General features: G+C 38.5%; 1 protein-coding gene across 1 annotated transcript in view; it reads right to left on the reverse strand.

Annotated features, from left to right (window-relative positions):
- CYP7B1 (cytochrome P450 family 7 subfamily B member 1) overlaps positions 1–18,087 on the reverse strand; it is a 350,457-nt gene that overhangs the window by 70,370 nt on the left and 262,000 nt on the right. The window contains exons 3-4 of the mRNA XM_082259746.1: positions 11,182–11,778; positions 10,510–10,716 (exon numbers count right to left, since the gene is read on the reverse strand). Of these exons, the coding sequence (XP_082115872.1) occupies positions 10,510–10,716; positions 11,182–11,778 (804 nt within the window). The remainder of the gene's footprint in view (positions 1–10,509; positions 10,717–11,181; positions 11,779–18,087) is intronic.

The following is an 18,087-nucleotide window of genomic DNA, read 5'->3' on the forward strand; positions in this document are numbered from 1 at the left end:
GTCTGGGGGTCTAAAAAGTGTACCTGTGAAGTTTCAGCTCTGTAGCATGTCCAGAACCAGAAGAAAAATTAGAATTAGGGTTAGGGCTAGGGTTAGGGTTAGGGTTAGGGTTATTTTTAGTGCTTAGGGTTAGACGGTTAGGGTTAGAGGCGTAGGGGTAGGGTTACTAACTCTAACCCTAAGTATCTCACCGTAACCCTAACCCTAGCCCCTAACACTAAACCTAACCCTAACCCTTAAAGCCCAGTTCCTGTCCCATTTTGGTCGGTTCTGGTCTGTTTGCGGTTGTTTGCGGTGCGTTAAACGGGGAGTTTGGTCTGTCACTGTGAAGCGGGCGTAACCCTTACACTACCTGATCGATACAACATCATACCTGATCGTATACACACACTGGATGTTTTAAAGCACGTTATTCCAAACAATTTAGGAATGTTAGGTGATTTATGCCCTTTATGGAATAAAACCCGACTCTGCGTCAACTACGTAATTTTCCATGGGAGTTTTGCCATGGATCCCCCTCCGACATGCCACAGTCCAGGTGTTTGTCCCCTTGAAACAACCTTTCCATTACTATTGTGGCCAGAAAGAGTCCCTGTGGGTTTTAAAATTCGCCTGCCTATTAAAGTCTATGCCGGTTCGCGAACATTCGCCGATGTTCGCGTTCGCCGTTCGCGAACGGCAAATTTTATGTTCGCGACATCACTAATGGTGGGACCAAATCCCCATTTTTATTTATGGATTGTCTCCATATTTGATAGTCATTTCTTTTGCATGTGTGCACTTCTTTTTTAACATAAGAATCAATCTTTCAAAGGTATATATATCAAATATAAGCAAGTGTAAAAGCTACTTGATTTAACCAATTGACAATCATTTATTGACAATACATTGTTAGGTCATGGTGATAAGATCCACCAAGCTCAAATGGCAAATAATGTCTTTGGAATGCCTGCGCTGTGTTATCCAGCAGCATGGCCATCAATTCTTTTTTAGCTAGTTATGTCTAGTGTCCTGTTCCATGGAATTAGAAGCATATGATATTCAAATCCTTGGAATCAGGGTTACTGCTGGAAAGAAAAAAACAACCAAAACGCAAGTAATAGAGTACACCTTCTATCTGCTGCATTCGATGACTAGTTGAACAAAACAAAGTCTAAATGTTTTTTTTTCTAGCTACCCTGTGCCGGATTTAGACCTTGGAGGGCCTTCAATTTCGGGGGCCCCTCAACACAAAAATTAAATGATATGACAATAAAAAAGGAAGTGCAATTATTAATAAACCACATTTGTGTCTTGCCAAGCTACGTAAGGAAGGAAGGTCCTCTACACTCTGTTAATTTCATATAACATTTTGCTATATCTTTCTGGCCGAATTCCAGGGCCACGCCCATCCCGAATTCGACCAAGCTCGTAATTTTGGGTAAAACTTGCTAACACAGTTTTACGCTATTCAAGATTGCGGAATGTCATGCCAGATTCACCCCAATCAGAGTAAAGTGAGGGAGTGAGCTTCTCTCTCATAATTCATAAGATAATGCCGTACTGCTAGTGCTCAAAAAGCCTCTACAATCAAACATATATTTATTGGTATAAATCACATGTGTATAAAAAAACAAAAAGGTGTCCAATAATAATCAAACAATTAAATACAAAATTTTGTGCAAAATAGCAATAATATAGTGAGACAAAAAAAAGTGTGCCAAAAAAATCAAACATTTAAACACAAATGATGTGCAAAATAGCAAACATATAGTGACATATATATATAGCTAGTGCGATCACCACACATATATATATATCAAAATGTCCATGCACATGAAATAAACAAATGCTAAATTTCCAAGTGATAATCCATAGACAGTGTTGGTGCAACTTCTTTTCCATGCACAAAGCTAGCGTATCACCTCAAGGTGCCCCCCCCCCCCCCCCACCACCAGGAGTATTCTCACCTGGGGTAATGCAACCACCACTGTTAAGTGGGTTCAAAAAAATGCTCTTTAGCTTACTAGTGGCTACATCCAGCTCCTCCAATCTCCTCTGTGATCTCTTCAATAGGGGTTATCACATCCAGATATCATATATACAAAGATAAAAGAGACCAATAGTGCTTATACCATTTTAAAACAATTTATTGACAAGACAAACTCAGGGTTTTCACTCTTTGCTGGTGCTTTCCCGCAAATATTCAATTTCTGGACAGATTCCTTTCCTGACGCAGGCTTAGGGTTGAGGGTTTAGTTGTCGGAGTGAGTCCGGAGCGCAGTCACGGTATACTGCTGGGTCCCCCAGCGCCTGGCACAGCGGGGTATATTTAACACCCCCTGAGGAAGAAACATGATGCTGTGTGAGAAGGGGCCAACAGAGAGTAGAGGACCTTCCTTCCTTACGTAGCTTGGCAACATCCAGCTCCTCCAATTTCCTCTGTGATCTCTTCAGTAGGGGTTATGACATCCAGATATCATATATACAAAGATAAAAGAGACCAATAGTGCTTATACCCTTTTAAAACAATTTATTGACAAAACAAACTCAGGGTACTCACTCTTTGCTGGTGCTTCCAGCACACCAGACTATTGCAAGCAAAGAAATATATTTTGTTTCTGGCCAGATTCTTTTCATGTAAGCAAACAGCCTTCAGACACTCTCTGGTCTCCAGCTCCACGCTGGTTCCTGGTGCCATCACAGTCTTGGCCCCTCCTCTCACAGGGTCATGTGTCTTCCTTGGGGGGTGGTAAATATACTCCGCTGTGCCAGGCGCTGTGGGACACAGCGGTATCCCGTGACTGCGCTCCGTACTCACTCCGACAACTAAACCCTCAACCCTAAGCCTATGTCAGGAAAAGAATCTGTCTAGAAATTGAATATTTACTAGAAGCACCAGCAAAGAGTGAAAACCCTGAGTTTGTCTTGTCAAAAAAGAGTTTTAAAAGTGTATAAGCACTATTGGTCTCTTTTTTTTTGTATATATGATATCTGGATGTCATAACCCCTATTGAGGAGATCACAGAGGAGATTGAAGGAGCTGGATGTAGCCACTAGTAGGCTAAAAAGCATTTCTTGACCCTATTTAACAGTGGTGGTTGCATTACCCCAAGTGAGAATACTCCTGGTGGGGGGATGTACCTTGAGGTGATACACTAGCTTTGTGCATATAAAAGAAGCTGCACCAACCATGTCTATGGATTATCACTTGGAAATTTTGCATATGTTTATTTCATGTACATGGATATTTAGATATATATATGTGTGGGGATCGCACTAGCTATTTATATATGTCACTATATTTTTGCTATTTCGCACATTTGTGTTTAAGTGTTTGATTATTTTGGCACACTTTTGTTTGTCTTACTATATTATTGCTATTTTGCACACTATTTTGTGTTTAAGTGTCCATTCACACAAGTCCGACTTGTCAGGCGACTTGGTCAGCCTGACAAGTCACACACTGTAGCGGTCCATTGACTGGTACAGGAGCCGTTCTAATAGGAGCGACACAAGTCGCTCCGACTTAAAAAAAGGGTCCTGTACTACTTCGGGGCGACCTGGAGTGACTTGCATAGACATTCATTTTATGAAGTCTGTGCAAGTCGTGCCGAAGTCGCGGTGCACGCGACTTCACAGGTCGCCCCCGAAGTCGTGCAGAAGTCGTGCCGCTGCAGTGTGAACCGGCACTTAGTGTTTGATTATTTTTGGACACCTTTTTGTTTTTTTATACACATGTGATTTATACCAATAGATATATGTTTGATTGTAGAGGTTTTTTGAGCACTAGTAGCATGGCATTATATTATGAATTGAGTAATTCTAGCACAGATTTAGGATTGTGACCATTGTCAACAGCTCGTCTCATTTATTAAGGGAAATAAGCAGCTGGCGGGATTACTACATTTGAGCTTCTCTCTCATGTTTCTCACTGTGATAAATTTATGTTGGTCAAAGGAATTCTGGAATCACCTCTGGCAGGGGAGCCAGGGGAAATTTCCCCCTTTGCTCCATATAAATCTGGGACCGTAGCAATCTGTGAACTGAAAGAGGAAAATGTTTCTAAAGCGTTCTTGTTAGCTCTTTTTTTTTTTTTTTTTTAGGGGCAACATATAGAATCTTACTTGTATTGATAAAGAATAATGAAATAAAGTATGCTATAGCACATAGCTGACTGAACCTCCTCAGTCATCTATGTAAAAATGTAAATAACAGCTTTCGCAAAGATGGTGTTTGCATAAGCTATAGGTAGGAACCCCCTTCCTTGCTATATTGCCTGGAACTGCTGAGATAGGTCACTCAGGCACTAGGCTTTGCATTTTGAGATAAGCAGGGAGTATACTCATTTCTCCACTATAAGAAATAGGAAACAATTTGAGGATTAGGAGCTCCAGGTAGTGGGACAAAGATATGTGCTAACAGCTTATTCTGTCATTATCTAATATGGTTATAGTTAATTTTGTTAATGCTCCTCACAAAGTGAGCTGATCACTAGATAACTGCACCACAGAGAAGATAGTCGTCATAAGGATAGGCTTTGCTAAGGCTCTCTTTCCCTGAATGCACATTCCAGGTTTACATAACTGCTAAGATGTTGGTGTTTTACACTTTGCCTTATGTCATCCTACAATTAATTAGGCAATACAATGTCTTTTGAGTAATGGTATGGCAGCCAACCCAGCCTAGTCATGCTAGCCAACATGAAAGGTCCCACTGGTGTGATGGTCACCACTGAGAGTAACCACACTGCAGTTTCTATTTCAGTCATTACTTGTAACAAATATAAGCCATAGATGTGTCATTTTAGTAAAATAGTTCAAAATTGTTTGCTGATGTGCAAAGTACAGTAACCCATAGATTTATGTTACAATCAGATAGCAATTAACAGGAGTCAAATCAGTGAAAGATGAATTCTGGTTGGTTACTTTATGTTATTACTACAATTTCCCTGCTTTACTGAGCAAAGTAGTGGAGATAACCAGCAAATATTTCATACCAATCACTGGTTGACTTTTCTTGCAAATAATTTTTTCTCTAGCCCATAAATATGGCTTATTGCTCATAGTTATTTAAATATTTAAGCTCTGACTGCATGCTCACCAATTTTCCAGACTTTTTCTGATAATGGTTGATGTGGCCTGAACTAATGATGAAAATCAAGGCTCAAATATAAATTAACATACAGTTGGAAAGCAGCAAGGGGTTGTACACTTGAATGGAAGTTAATATGTTGTTAAACACGTGTCATCTTGAATTTTAGCTTATTAGGAGAGAATAAGAGATGTTTCATCCTATAATTCATGCAAAGTCATAAGGTTTAATGAAGTAAGAAGAGATGCAAACCTAAATGGTACAAAGTGGTGTGTTTGTATAGGATACATTTTGTTCACCTAATTTCATATACATAATCTTTATATTATATATATATATATATATATAGGACCACAGTATACAGAGCAGCCTTGACGTAGGCACTGCAGCTTCCACATATAATGGCAAATATGTGCAACTAAAACCTCTGTTTTTAATGTGAATTGTTAAACAGGTTAAATTTTGGGGGGGTGTTTTTGCAGGCTAGCTGGTAAGTTTTTCTCTGTATGTGTTCTATTTGTAAGCAAACTGGCCAGGGATCCTGGATGACATAACTGATAAAATAGGGTCATGATGTTATTGAGGCCATACAGCTCCAGCTAAACAGTAGTCCTAGCGATTGAGAGTAGTGGTAGTGCTACTGATGCTAAATGATTTGTTGTTTGATTGTGTTTACAAACAGCAGCAAACTGGTTATCTGTCATTTTGCAGTGGTAGAATTAAGGCCCCTTTCACACATATGGTCTGTTTGTCCGTTTTTCATCCATCCGTTGACAGATGAAAAACGGACATCAATGTATCTCTATGTAAAAACGGATGACAACGGATGATCATCCGTTAACAACTGTTTTCATCCGCTTCCGTCAATGTCCGTTTTTTGGAATGGATAAATGCCCTATTTTTCATCCATCAAAAAAACGGATCGCACGAAAAACGGATGTAAACGGACAAACAGTCCGTTTTTCATCCGTTTTTTTGCATTAGTAGTGGATGTAAAAAAAAACGGATGAAAAATTTATTAAAAAAGGATGAAAATGGATGAAAAACGGATGAAAAATGGATGAAAAAAAGGATGAAAACAAACTAAAAACGGATGAAAAACTGATGAAAAATGGATGAAAAACTGATACATTTTGACGTGACTGAACTGATGAACTGAACGGACCGTATGTGTGAAAGGGGACTAACCAACTACAAAATTACAAATCTCGAGTGAGCATAAAATTACAGATCACTGGCCGACGGCCAGTGATACAAACTACAAACACAGAAATGGTACTTAATCCCAAACTTTATATCATTTATCAATTGGCTAAAAAGTAAGGGTCCCAACACTGAACTTTGGTATGTACCACTAATAACCTTAGACCATTAAGAGAATGAATCATTAATCATCACTGTCTGACTACAGTCATGCAGCCAGTTTTCTATCCATTTACAAACTCCCACAGCCCATAGACTTTAACTTACACATTATCCATGTGTGGGGAACTGTGTCAAACGCTTTTTCAAAATCTTCAGCTGGCTAGAATATACATGCTGAACCAGCCAGATTTCGATTCACGTATGGGCAGCCTGGTTGTACACAAGTCGATCTATTGATCAACTTGTACACAACAAGCCCGTAGGGTTTTTCCCAAACGATTAGTGCCATCAGCTATAGCCGGCAACACTAATCATTGTGTTCTTTTGTCGAAAGGTTTCCCTTTGGTGGAACACAATAGTGCTGCGGGAGGGATTCCATGGGTGGAAGGAAAGTGCTGATGGGGGAATCGAGAAATTTTTTTTCATTCGATCCATGGTGGAAGGAAAGTCAATTTCATTATCTTTGGCCCACCTTAATATACTAAATCTATAGCCACTCCTTTGTCTAAGTTTTTGCTTACGTCCTCATAAAAAGAAATAAGATTGGTTTGACTACTTTAGTCTTTCATGAATCCATTCTATTGCTTGAGAAATTGTAGCAAAAACTATTCTGCGTAGTCTTTTATAAAGCTCTCAGCTCTACAGAAGTTAAACTAAGCAGTCTGTACTTACTTAGCAAAGACATGAATCCCCTTTTAAATATAAGGTCCACATTAGCCTTTCGCTAATCGAATTGGTTGTCATAATGGCATGAAAACAATTGTGGATGGTGGGACAGCATGATTGGGCAGTGAGTCATCATGAGTAATGAGGATCTACATCTATGAATTTTTTTTTTCCATCTTTGGACTTTTTCACTTTTTTTATTTACTTTCTACATTTTTTGTGAATAAGTAACAAGGGGTACCATGTACGTATACTAATTCATTATTTTTAGGGGGGCTTTCAGATTCTGACACATCCATCCCTCCACAAACTTCCACATCCCTTTTGGGGGACAGGATGTGCAAATGAGTCTCTTGTCTTCTCAACATCAGGACAAGGTGCCTTGCAAAAAGGGGGGATCTTTGTCAAAGATGAAGGCATGTGAGCTGGTATGGCTCAGAAGGAAGGTGCCACTGCCCCCTTTCCTGGCCACCCAGGATGCATGTCTGGATAAGGGTATTTTATTATCTTTAAGGGACCCCACACCTTTTTTGTTTTGTGTTCTTAAAGAAATAGTATACCAATTTTTTTTTTGTTAAATGTGTACTTGTTAAAGGGGTTTTCTACTTTAATTTTACACATAGCCATTGTTTTCTGTTCCATCTCTTTTGTCTTTTGTTGTCCATGTCTTTAGAATCACTCAATTAGATGAAAATATACATTTTAACACCTAATATTTTGCACCCTAATAACATATTGCAAGGAGAAATGTAGTTTGCTAAATCTCAGCAACCAATTAAATTAGAAGATTTGCATCATTTCACTAACTGAATAAAGCAGTAGTTAAAATGTATTAATGTTACAGTTTCATATCAAATTCACCCTCAACATAGCCATTTGTAATGATTAGTGGCAGCGTCCCGACACAGTACAGTGTCAGAAAGTCTCCATTTGCATATGCAAGTCTCTAGGGTTTCGCGGGCGACTGTTTCTTAATCATGTGGCTTCTGATGTACATCAGTTTTTTGTGTTTTGCAAAGTGCTAGTATAGGATTTACCAGACACGAGAGCCTTGGTGTGAGTGGCGAGCCTTCATTTTTTATTGCCAAAAGACAAATTAATACCTCATGAGTTTAGGTATTTTGGTCTTTTTTGGGAGAAAGTGAAAACCTAGGTTTAACCTTTTTTTGATCCGAGGTCATTATTGATTAGCTGTCAAAAAAAAATTAAGTATTGTCAGCTAATGTTACAATAACTCTATAACTAATATGCATACCTAAATAATTATATATTTAAGGACATATGAAGCTTTTATTTAGTACACTGTCTTATTGACAAATAAACCAATGCTCTACAATAAAGCCACTGTGTTTTTATTAAAGGCTAACAAATGTTCAAAAATCTAAATACATCTTTTTTTACTTTATTTAATTTTTTAAATGAATTATTAACTATAATAATGCAACTGTATCTGACAGTTGCACTGATAAATAGATGCCACCAAAAGATAAAAAAAATACTGCAGCCTGAAGGTGGACTGAAGTGGAACCTTACTTGTTTATTTTTGTCAATAAAGCCACTATTCTTTATGCGATTACTGTCAGTATGTCAGAGTTGACTTAGTAATCACATGACTGAGAACTACTCTGATTGGTTCCTGATTGTCAATAGAGACGCCAGCAACCATGTAAAGTGTCTACTTCTAGCTCTCAAAAGGCAGAATGTTTATTAACATATCCTTAGCATGTTCAAAACATGTAAAGAGGGAAAAGACAGGATTTTAAAGGTGCTGACACAAATTAGTATAAAAATATCCAAATTTTATTATAAACATTTTTAATTAATAGAATATTCATATAAAACCATCACTGAATATCCATGCGGCTACAGTAAGGATGCAATAGCTTCAGCTCAACATGTTTCGCCAGACTATGGCTTCTTCAGGAGACTTTACAAAAACTGCATACAAAATCACTGTGTTATAAAACTATCATTTTGACAAATCAGCAAATTAGATCACACACCAACAGCATACTCTGTGGGTATATCAGTGAGCCACAGGGGAGAATACAAACCAATAAATTGCCTGCCAGTATTAAGGTGAAGAAAACATCCAAAGGGATAAGTATCAGCGGACCCTTAATTGCTGTTAAACCCACATCTAATTCTTTTTGCATAAGATCTAATCATGAAGTGACTGCAAGAGGGTGAAAAGCCCATACATTGCACAGAACAGAATATCTGATGTGACACCCAAGCCACGACCAATCCTTGACAAGGGCCATCATGTTGGGACCCATTAATAAACAGATTGTAAAAGGGAGGAGTTTAAAATGCATACCATTCCTCTTAACTAATAAATGATTTAGGTGATGTTAAGGTTAGTTTTTAGAATTGTGCCTCCACAACGGAATTCCCTTTTTTTTTTTAATTAATTTTAGTATGTTGCTGTTAGTAATCAAAGGGCTATTTGGGTGTGGTCTGGGACTGAGCTCAGGTAACCAGATATTTTTTTATCCTGTAGCATTTCCCCCACTCATTTTTAGAAGTAGTCGCCATGTGGTATTGGGAGGATTCTATTTTCTACAATAGTCTTCAAAGTTCTAGGAAACTCTTTCCTTCTCTTGCTGACTTTAATACAGTTCTGGCTGCACCTAAGCTTTCTTTTTGTTTGTAATTTTTCAAGTATATGTACCTGCAATAAAGAATATTTCCAGAAATATTTGTTTACATAATATTATCTTTCATCTCTATTTATTTTGCTTTTTTTTCTTTTCTCTTGTCCATTTCTGTAAAAATAGAAATTTTTTTGGACTTTGAGCAAACAACATTTTTTTTTTAATTCAATGCATTACCTGCCTCATCAATTTTCCACTGCTGATTTCTCAGGAATGTCAAGGTACCTTTATAATGTAAAAGAGACTCTACACACTGCTCTACAACACTGATCATATCTGCCCATGTGGGCAGTTAAGTTTAGTCAGGCAAATGGAAACTGATACCTGACCGGCTGCTTTGGCTTCGCTCTCATCAGTTCTGTCACTGCTGCTTTTTATGTGTCATCTTTATTGCTAATACCTCGCAAATAACCTCTGAAAATAACCATTAATATCTTCAGTGCCTGTATTATTCCTAAGCAGATGCTTAGAATCAAGCCAGTCAATAATCATATTTTCGTTTTTAACCACTGTTAAATATTGTTGAATTCATATTGAGCCATTTCGCCTTGTACCATTATCTGTAATGTTTACATGCAAGTAAAGTAGCTGCGGATACAAACTACGTAATTTATAAATGATGTAAATTGATATTATCGCATCAATTAAGCAGCTGTGTCCTTTACCTTCTCTGTAAACAGAAATGTGTCATAGGCAGAGTTTGCTGCTACTCGGTTTAGTGTAGATAAAAAAAAGGAAAATAAATTACCCAGCAAAACCAGGCTGTCCAACTGTTCTCTGGTGATACGGATGTCACAGTTTGGCCCCCTCTTCTGACCTGTTGACTGCAGCAAATGGTCAAGTTCGTCACGCACTGATGCAAGGGCTTCTGGGTGCCTCACCAGGTAGTACATGGCCCAGAATGTAGCCGGAATTGTGTTCCCCACAGAGGCCCAAAGGAAGGCAAAATGATGGGCTGCGAGAAAATAAGGGAAAAGGAAGATTAATAGCATTTATTACACTGATTAGATTTGCAGTGTGCTAATTAAAAGATGTTAGGACACAGACCCAGCCAAGGATCAGTGAATGCTAATGAGGACCAATAGGCTTCTGAAGTCTAATTTTCTGCTTAATGAGAATAGTTTAAAATATAATGTCTGCAGGAAGGGGGAGAGAATGAGGTAAGGTGGGGGTGGGGGGGTTTTAGGCAACTCGGTTATAATCTTTTTCTCATTACCTCTATTAAGTATCTTGTTTTACCACCTCAGCAAAAAAAAAAAAAAAAATTATAGATGGTTGTTTGAGAGTAAAACATTTTATCCTTAGCCAATTAAAAGAAACATATAACATTTTCAAGGTCGCAATTTAGATTTTTTATTTCAAAGGTCTACTGTAAATTATTTGCCAGAATTTAGGAAATAAGAACTGTTTTAAAGCGTACCTGCTTTGTCATAGTCTCGTAGCACATCGTAATTTTCCAGGATGTCTTTCCGGGCTTCTATCACCTCGGCCAGGTCACGCCTGGCGTTCATCTTATGAGGCATAAAAAACTGGATGAGTTCTTCCCGAATAGACTTGGTATCTCCTAGCAACGCAATTGGTACATTGACGACAAGATAGGGGAACTTGGCATCAAACTTTGTAAATTTTTCTCTCATTTCACTAATAACGTTACGACCATCTGCAACAGAATCTCTTCCATAGAATGTCATAAAACTGGCTTCAAACATGATAGAGCAGCAGAACTGATACATATTTTCTGTTCTCCAATCTGTTGCTTGTGAGAATTTCCATTTGAATACACGTTGGAGATTTATCATCATGCTGTCAGTGAGTTTGTCCAAAGACTTACCCTGCATGATTTTATAGATTTTGCCCAATGCATCCTGGAGCTGTGGGAACTTTGATTCTGACAGGCGTGGGTAGTCAAACGTCCTGGATGCCATTTCGTTGGAGAATTCATGAAAGTCAAGTTTCTTTCCGTTTCGAATGACATACTGGAATTGGGTTGGATCCATGATAAATGTTAAATATCTGCCTGTGTGAGAGAAAACAGATCACTATCATCAGCTTTCTGACATTATTGTCTTCATCAGCACTAAATAAATGGAATAATTGCATGGCAAAATATTGCATTTTCATTCAAGATGCTGCTTATTTAAGCTACATGATAGCCGACACATCAGAGACACTAGGATAATCACACCGTTTTCTTTACTAAGCCACACGATGTGTTAGTTTGTAATTTCAAAACAGATTTACCGCCATTTATTACTATCTTTGACATTTTTTTCAGAGTCCAAACATATAGAACCAGTTCCATACCTCAAACTTTGAATAAAGGGAATAATCAGTTGTCTGAGATAGCTCTGATAAGAGCAGTCATACCTTGAGCTCTGGCTATCTACTAGTTTGGGGATAGTGAAAAAACTATTTAACTTCACGGTCAATGAGACCAATGTAGATAAAGATCTCTCAAAATCTATATTAGGCCTTAGAACAGGCTTCTTTTTAGAAGAAACAAATAAGTCAAATAATTGACAGCTGAACTTCAGGCAAAAATAACATTCAAATTACTGAAGCTATGTATTCATTATATTTTAAGTGTATTTTTACCCTAAAAATGTACTTAAAGTGGAACTATACTCACCTTCAGACCTCCAGTCCAGCGATGCGGCATCCCAGAACTACCTGCTGACCGCTGAGATCTTCAGGCAGCCGGCATCTGGGTCTCGATTACTGGACACTGTCATTGGCCAGGCTGAGATGACATCACTCTCATGTAGCAGTGGGAGTTCTGTCAGCTTCTGCATTGACAAATTTGTACAATGGGCTGTGCTTGTGCATATGCTGAAATATGACAAACAGGACTGAGTAGAGGGTGGCCTGATTAGTATATTGCTGATCCTTCGCTGTCCAGTTATCAGAATAGAGGTGTATTTTAATCATTTTTCCTGACCAAGCTTTTTTGCTGCTTCAGTGGAGTTTGATGATGGAGGTGAGGTCCCAGGAAGGCTATCTGTATCACAAAACTGCATGCACAGAATTTCAACCCTTTGGCAAGTAAACCCTTTCCTATAAACATTATCTGTGTATTTAGCTGCTTGACTGAAGAGGGACATGTGCCCCTTTTAGTTGAATGATATCATGAGCATCCCAATGTTAGATGTTTGTCAGCTGTGGGGCAGAGAATCTCCCAGCACAACAGCTAACTTTTGGGTTCAGTGTGAACCCGATTTAGACTGAAAACCTGAGCCCAAGCTCATCAGGAAAACCATGCTGTGGTACAATTCTCAGAGTAAAAAACATAGACCAAAAGGGTCTGATTTTGGTGCAGTGTAATACCATTAGTATCCATAATTGACATTTATAACAGATAGGTCAGGTGTATCTCTTTTGCCCATTTTAAACAACCCAGCAAGTGAAAAATGTGCTCTATGGGAGCAATGCAATATAAGTTTATCTCTTGTGGATATAACAGTGCAAAAATAGGAATTAGAGAACTCCTCTCAATCCTCTTCTGTCATATCAAGGCTATCTCTCATTCATTGTTCCTGAATATGATATATGATAGAGGGTTTTCGCTGTATAAGGGTATCATATAATCTGGGAACTAGGTGTGTGTACTGCGTACACACTACGGGAGGGCTAAAAAAAAAAAAAAAAAAAACATCCTGTAACCCCCAACTGGCCTGTGAATGATCTTCAAACTGATTTTTTTTTTTAGTCAATGATGCTCCAATAGCTCATGTACTTGTGTATATCAATACAGGCAGAAGGTGGAAATGCAGCAACACCTCTGCTACCAGCTTTTTGCCTCAGAAATAATCCTGAATAACTAAAAAATATTCCAACAGTAAAAACTGCTATTTACCTTGAAACTGACCAGCCAAGAATATATGGTGCTGGATCATGTCCTTGAACAGTAAAAATCACCATCAATCAGGGCTTGATTTACATCTCAAGAGCATATAGTTACAATAAGTCTGTCACTTTAAATAGACCTCATTACCATTATAAGACTGCAGATAAAAGCATAGAAAAATATAGAATTTTATTTACAGTGTTTTTTTTTCCTTTCCATAGTGTTTGTCAATAAGGGTTTATTAATTTGCATTGTGCCTTTGCTAGAAAATGTGACTACTCCAGGAAGGTCATTATCCTTAGCGCAGCCCTCTCTGTGCACATCTTGGACCTTTCTCGTTTTGGGAGTGTCTAATTACGGTCTTACTGGCCCAGCACCTCCACTTCCCCTTACCTCTCTACAGGACTTTTTTCTTAGAGACTAAGTGCAGGAATTTCCCACTTCACGCTTCGTTTCTGCTCCCTACTCATCTCTGAGCACCTCCCCTTGGTTCCAACTCCTACCCACCTCCCAGTACCGCCTTTTTTAGAGAATACAGAACCAAGTATCATTTTGTGCTACTAAGTGATTAGCATGGAATTTGTTAATAACAAGAAAGACAGTAAAATAGATCCCTGCAGTGAGCAGCAATAGACCCCACTCCAGCAACAGTAGACCCCCCCCAGCAATGTAGACCCCACCCCTTCAATATTAGATCCCCACACAACAATAGATTTACCCCCAGCAACAATGTACCTCCCTGCAACAAAATACCACCCGAGCAATAACAGATCTCCTGGCAGCCAGCATCAATAGACACTCCAGGAGCCAGCAACAATAGACCACTCCCTCAACAGTAGATTCCTTGCAGCAACAATTGACCCCTCCATCAACATAAGACCCCCCCACTAGCAACAATAGATCTACCCAGCAACAATAAACTTCTACGAAAAAATAAATCCCCAAGCAGCAAGCGTCAATAGACCCTCCAGTACTCCTTGCTATTACATACATTCTTTGCTGGAGGTCCTGGAACTGTGTTCCCCCACATTCCCTCAAAAAAAAAAGCCCTGGCTCTCTATAATCTTTTATGTAGATGCTGGGAGAGGAGAAAAAGGATATGCCATAGAGTGTCAGTTGAGTAACAGCTCTGAGTTTTCTGGGGCTGAGACATGACATTCAAGATTGCGTTACCCAGCAGCAGTCCCAGGGCTTTTAAATGTCTACACAGGGGATGTTTTTATAGGTAATCAACATTCATAAAATATGGTAAATGTGCATAATCTTTTGGAAACATTTTTTGCTGAAATAAATGGTCTCATAACAGGATCTTTTTAAGACCTGGCCATAAACAGGCCACACCCCTGTAGTACTGCTTAAAAATGTTTTTCTCAATCACCATTACACAGTGATAAAAACAATTGGCTGTTTAAATGTAGTAATTGGTTATGAACTGGATCTGCAGGCAGATTTAAAGCTTAAGTTTACTTGGAAAGGGGAAAAAAAATAGCAGAAGGGGCATTACTTGCCTTCAGTGAGATGTGTCTCTTGTGCTGCTGTTTCCTCGTTTAGCAGAAATCTTCCTCCTCTGATGCCCCCTATACATTTCCGGTGCAGCAGGAATTAATAGAACTAAGGAACTGTCACTGGCACTGATAAGGAGTACCCAACAATGCCTGCCCTTTCTGCCCAGCTCCTGCATTCATAAAAGCTGGTACTTCAGCTTCCATTGAGTAGCACCGACAGTGGCTCCTGCTGTTTGCAGCCTTTGTTTATTCAGAAAGTGCTGTTTAGCACTTTTGTACACTTTTAAACAAAGCCTAGAAACACTGTTTGCAAGCTTCTTTTATACAGGAACCACTGAGAATTTTTACAACAAAAGCAGACCTGGGAGTCATAATGATAGCTGGTTTCAGAGTAACATCAGGTGCCCATCCTATAGTGGTGCCTATACGCATGAGCCTCAAATACCAAATGTTAAAAAATGGTCCTATGGCCAAGCTACCTTAAAATTAAATCTGTTACCACTTTGAAATTATTAAAAATAAATTCTTTGCCAAAAGACAGACATCATTATCATGTTTGCCATTACCTTTATCAGTCTTCGCAAAACCTTCTCAGTGTACAACTCTGAAAATAATGTCATCTGGTTACTAGGGCCTGGCATCCTGACACCATAGTTAAAGTGATTTTGCTAGCTTCTGTGGTATTAGTATATCTTTACCTTGGGTGTAAAGTATTTTCTTGCCAGCTTTCATTAAAATATCTATAATATCATGGTGAGAAATGACTAAAGGAATCAAAAAGACTTCCCAAAAAGGCAGTGCATTGCACTGTAGTACTTTCTTAGAACAGGAGATATTCGCATTTCATTCCATCATATATCCCAAAAAAAGAGAATTCCTCATTTTAGAACAGCGGGCTGAGCCATGTAGAATTATTCCTTTTGCCCCCAAAAGCCAATTGCACATCCAAAACTGTTGGTGTATAGTGCATATACATCCCAAAATTAATGACCCTTTTCTCTAAACAACATACAACTTTTCCAGGTCTTTTACTGTCATCATGGCAGCCTTTGTAAATTATGGCTTCTATGAAATTCATTGAAGCTCTATGGAGTAATACAGATCTCATACATTGCAGCCCAGGTGTCATGCCTCTGCCCCCCTATCCTTTTGGCTTCCCCAATTTTGATTTCTTATCAACTTTTATTCCAGTGACAATGGTTATCAGGACAAAATCCCTTCCCAGAGGGGAGACAGAACGCAAAAACAAACCTGATATAGGCTCTGTTCTTTTCGCATTATATTCAAAGATATATTTAACATGGCTCTAAAAGGCAAAAGTTTTTTTTTTACCTTAATGCATTCTATGCTTCAAGGTAAAACAAAACCTTCTGCATTCAGTTTCCCCCCAGCCCACCCTTATACTTAACTGGGGCCAATCTCAATCCAGCATTGTGCCCAAGAGAAGAGGCTTTCTCGACTCTCTCCCTCCTCATTGGCTTAGAAACAACAGCTTGGGAGCAGGGCTGAGCCATGGTCTGTGTTTCTATGGACACACATAGTTGGCTCAGGACTGAGTACGCATAAGTGCCTCCATAGCAAGCGACTTGCTATGGAGGCACTCAGCAAGGGGGAGGAGCCTGGAGTGCCGGTGGGGGACCTGAGAAGAGGAGGATCAGGGCTGTCCTGTGCAAAACAATTACACAGAGCCGGTAAGTATGACATGTTTGTTATTTAAAAAAATAAATAAATAAAATGTTATAATTTATTCACTAAATGTTTTGAACATTTGATGAAGGAGTGTTTAATAACTCCTTCATAAGTTAAGTTACAATAAAAATATGGAGGCTTTCTCAGAAATGCCCAGAGGTTTTTACTTGAATTGCTTTACTTTTGATCCAACTTTTATAAATGCACATTGACACACAGCATATGTGCACACAATGAAATTGACAATTACCATTCTCATATCTACAATGCAGTCTGTCCTTTAGAAAGCATTTCTGACTCACAAAAGCTTGGCAACATTTGGCCCACTATAACTAACCATTGGGAACATGCCAAGTACACATAATAACTTGTGCTTTAACAGTTTTCTGAATGCTAAATGCTGTCTTACCTGCTGCACAGAGAACAAATCTACCAAGTATTTGGGAAGCACCCATAAATCCCTTGGTTCTCTTTAGAACACATTGACTTACCCACACAGAATTTAACAAGCGCATTTATTTCCCTATGTCATTAACAAACAGTAGACTTTGATCATTGTTTCCATTTAATTCAACATCTAGTTGCATCATCTATACAGCTTACTATTGATTATTAAAGTTCATCATGGTCAACAACCATAATTTATTAAATATGCATATTGGTAGGTTTTTAAGCTATATCATCATTACATACAGTTAAATAAGAATGAGTGTACTTTTTCATAAAACCAATTTATCCAAAAATAATACACATGCTCTTAGAGTCTGTCTGTGTTAAAGGGACCATCTGTTCCAAAATATCTTTAGGAAGCCAAATACTACTTTTTTTTTTTTTAAAACAAATTCATTTTGTGTTTGTAGAATTCATGTTAAAATATAAAGATTTGGCCTTGAAAAGAATGGGTACGCATTCTTTTCACAAATTTGTATTTCTCAGTATGAGATTCAGGCTTGAAAAGGACCTGTGACTTTCAAATATCATAGTTACATAGTTAGTGAGGTTGAAAAAAGACACCAGTCTATCCAGTTCAGCCTATGATGAGTGTGTGTATGTGTTTGCTGTCAGTAGTACATCATATACTGCTGTATGTTGGGGTCATTAAGGTGCCCATTTAATAGCTTTTTTAAACCATTCGATGCCCCAAGCTGATACCACTGCTTGTGGAAGAGAATTCCTCTTCCTTACCACTCTGAAGGTAAAGAACCCTTTATGCAGTTTAAGATTAAACCGCTTCTCTTCTAATTTTAGTGAATGGCCACGTGTCCTTTTCTATTCCATTTTGTTGAAA

This window comes from Pelophylax lessonae (genome assembly GCF_965119305.1).
Source record: "Pelophylax lessonae genome assembly, chromosome: 5".
Classification (NCBI taxonomy): domain Eukaryota; kingdom Metazoa; phylum Chordata; class Amphibia; order Anura; family Ranidae; genus Pelophylax; species Pelophylax lessonae.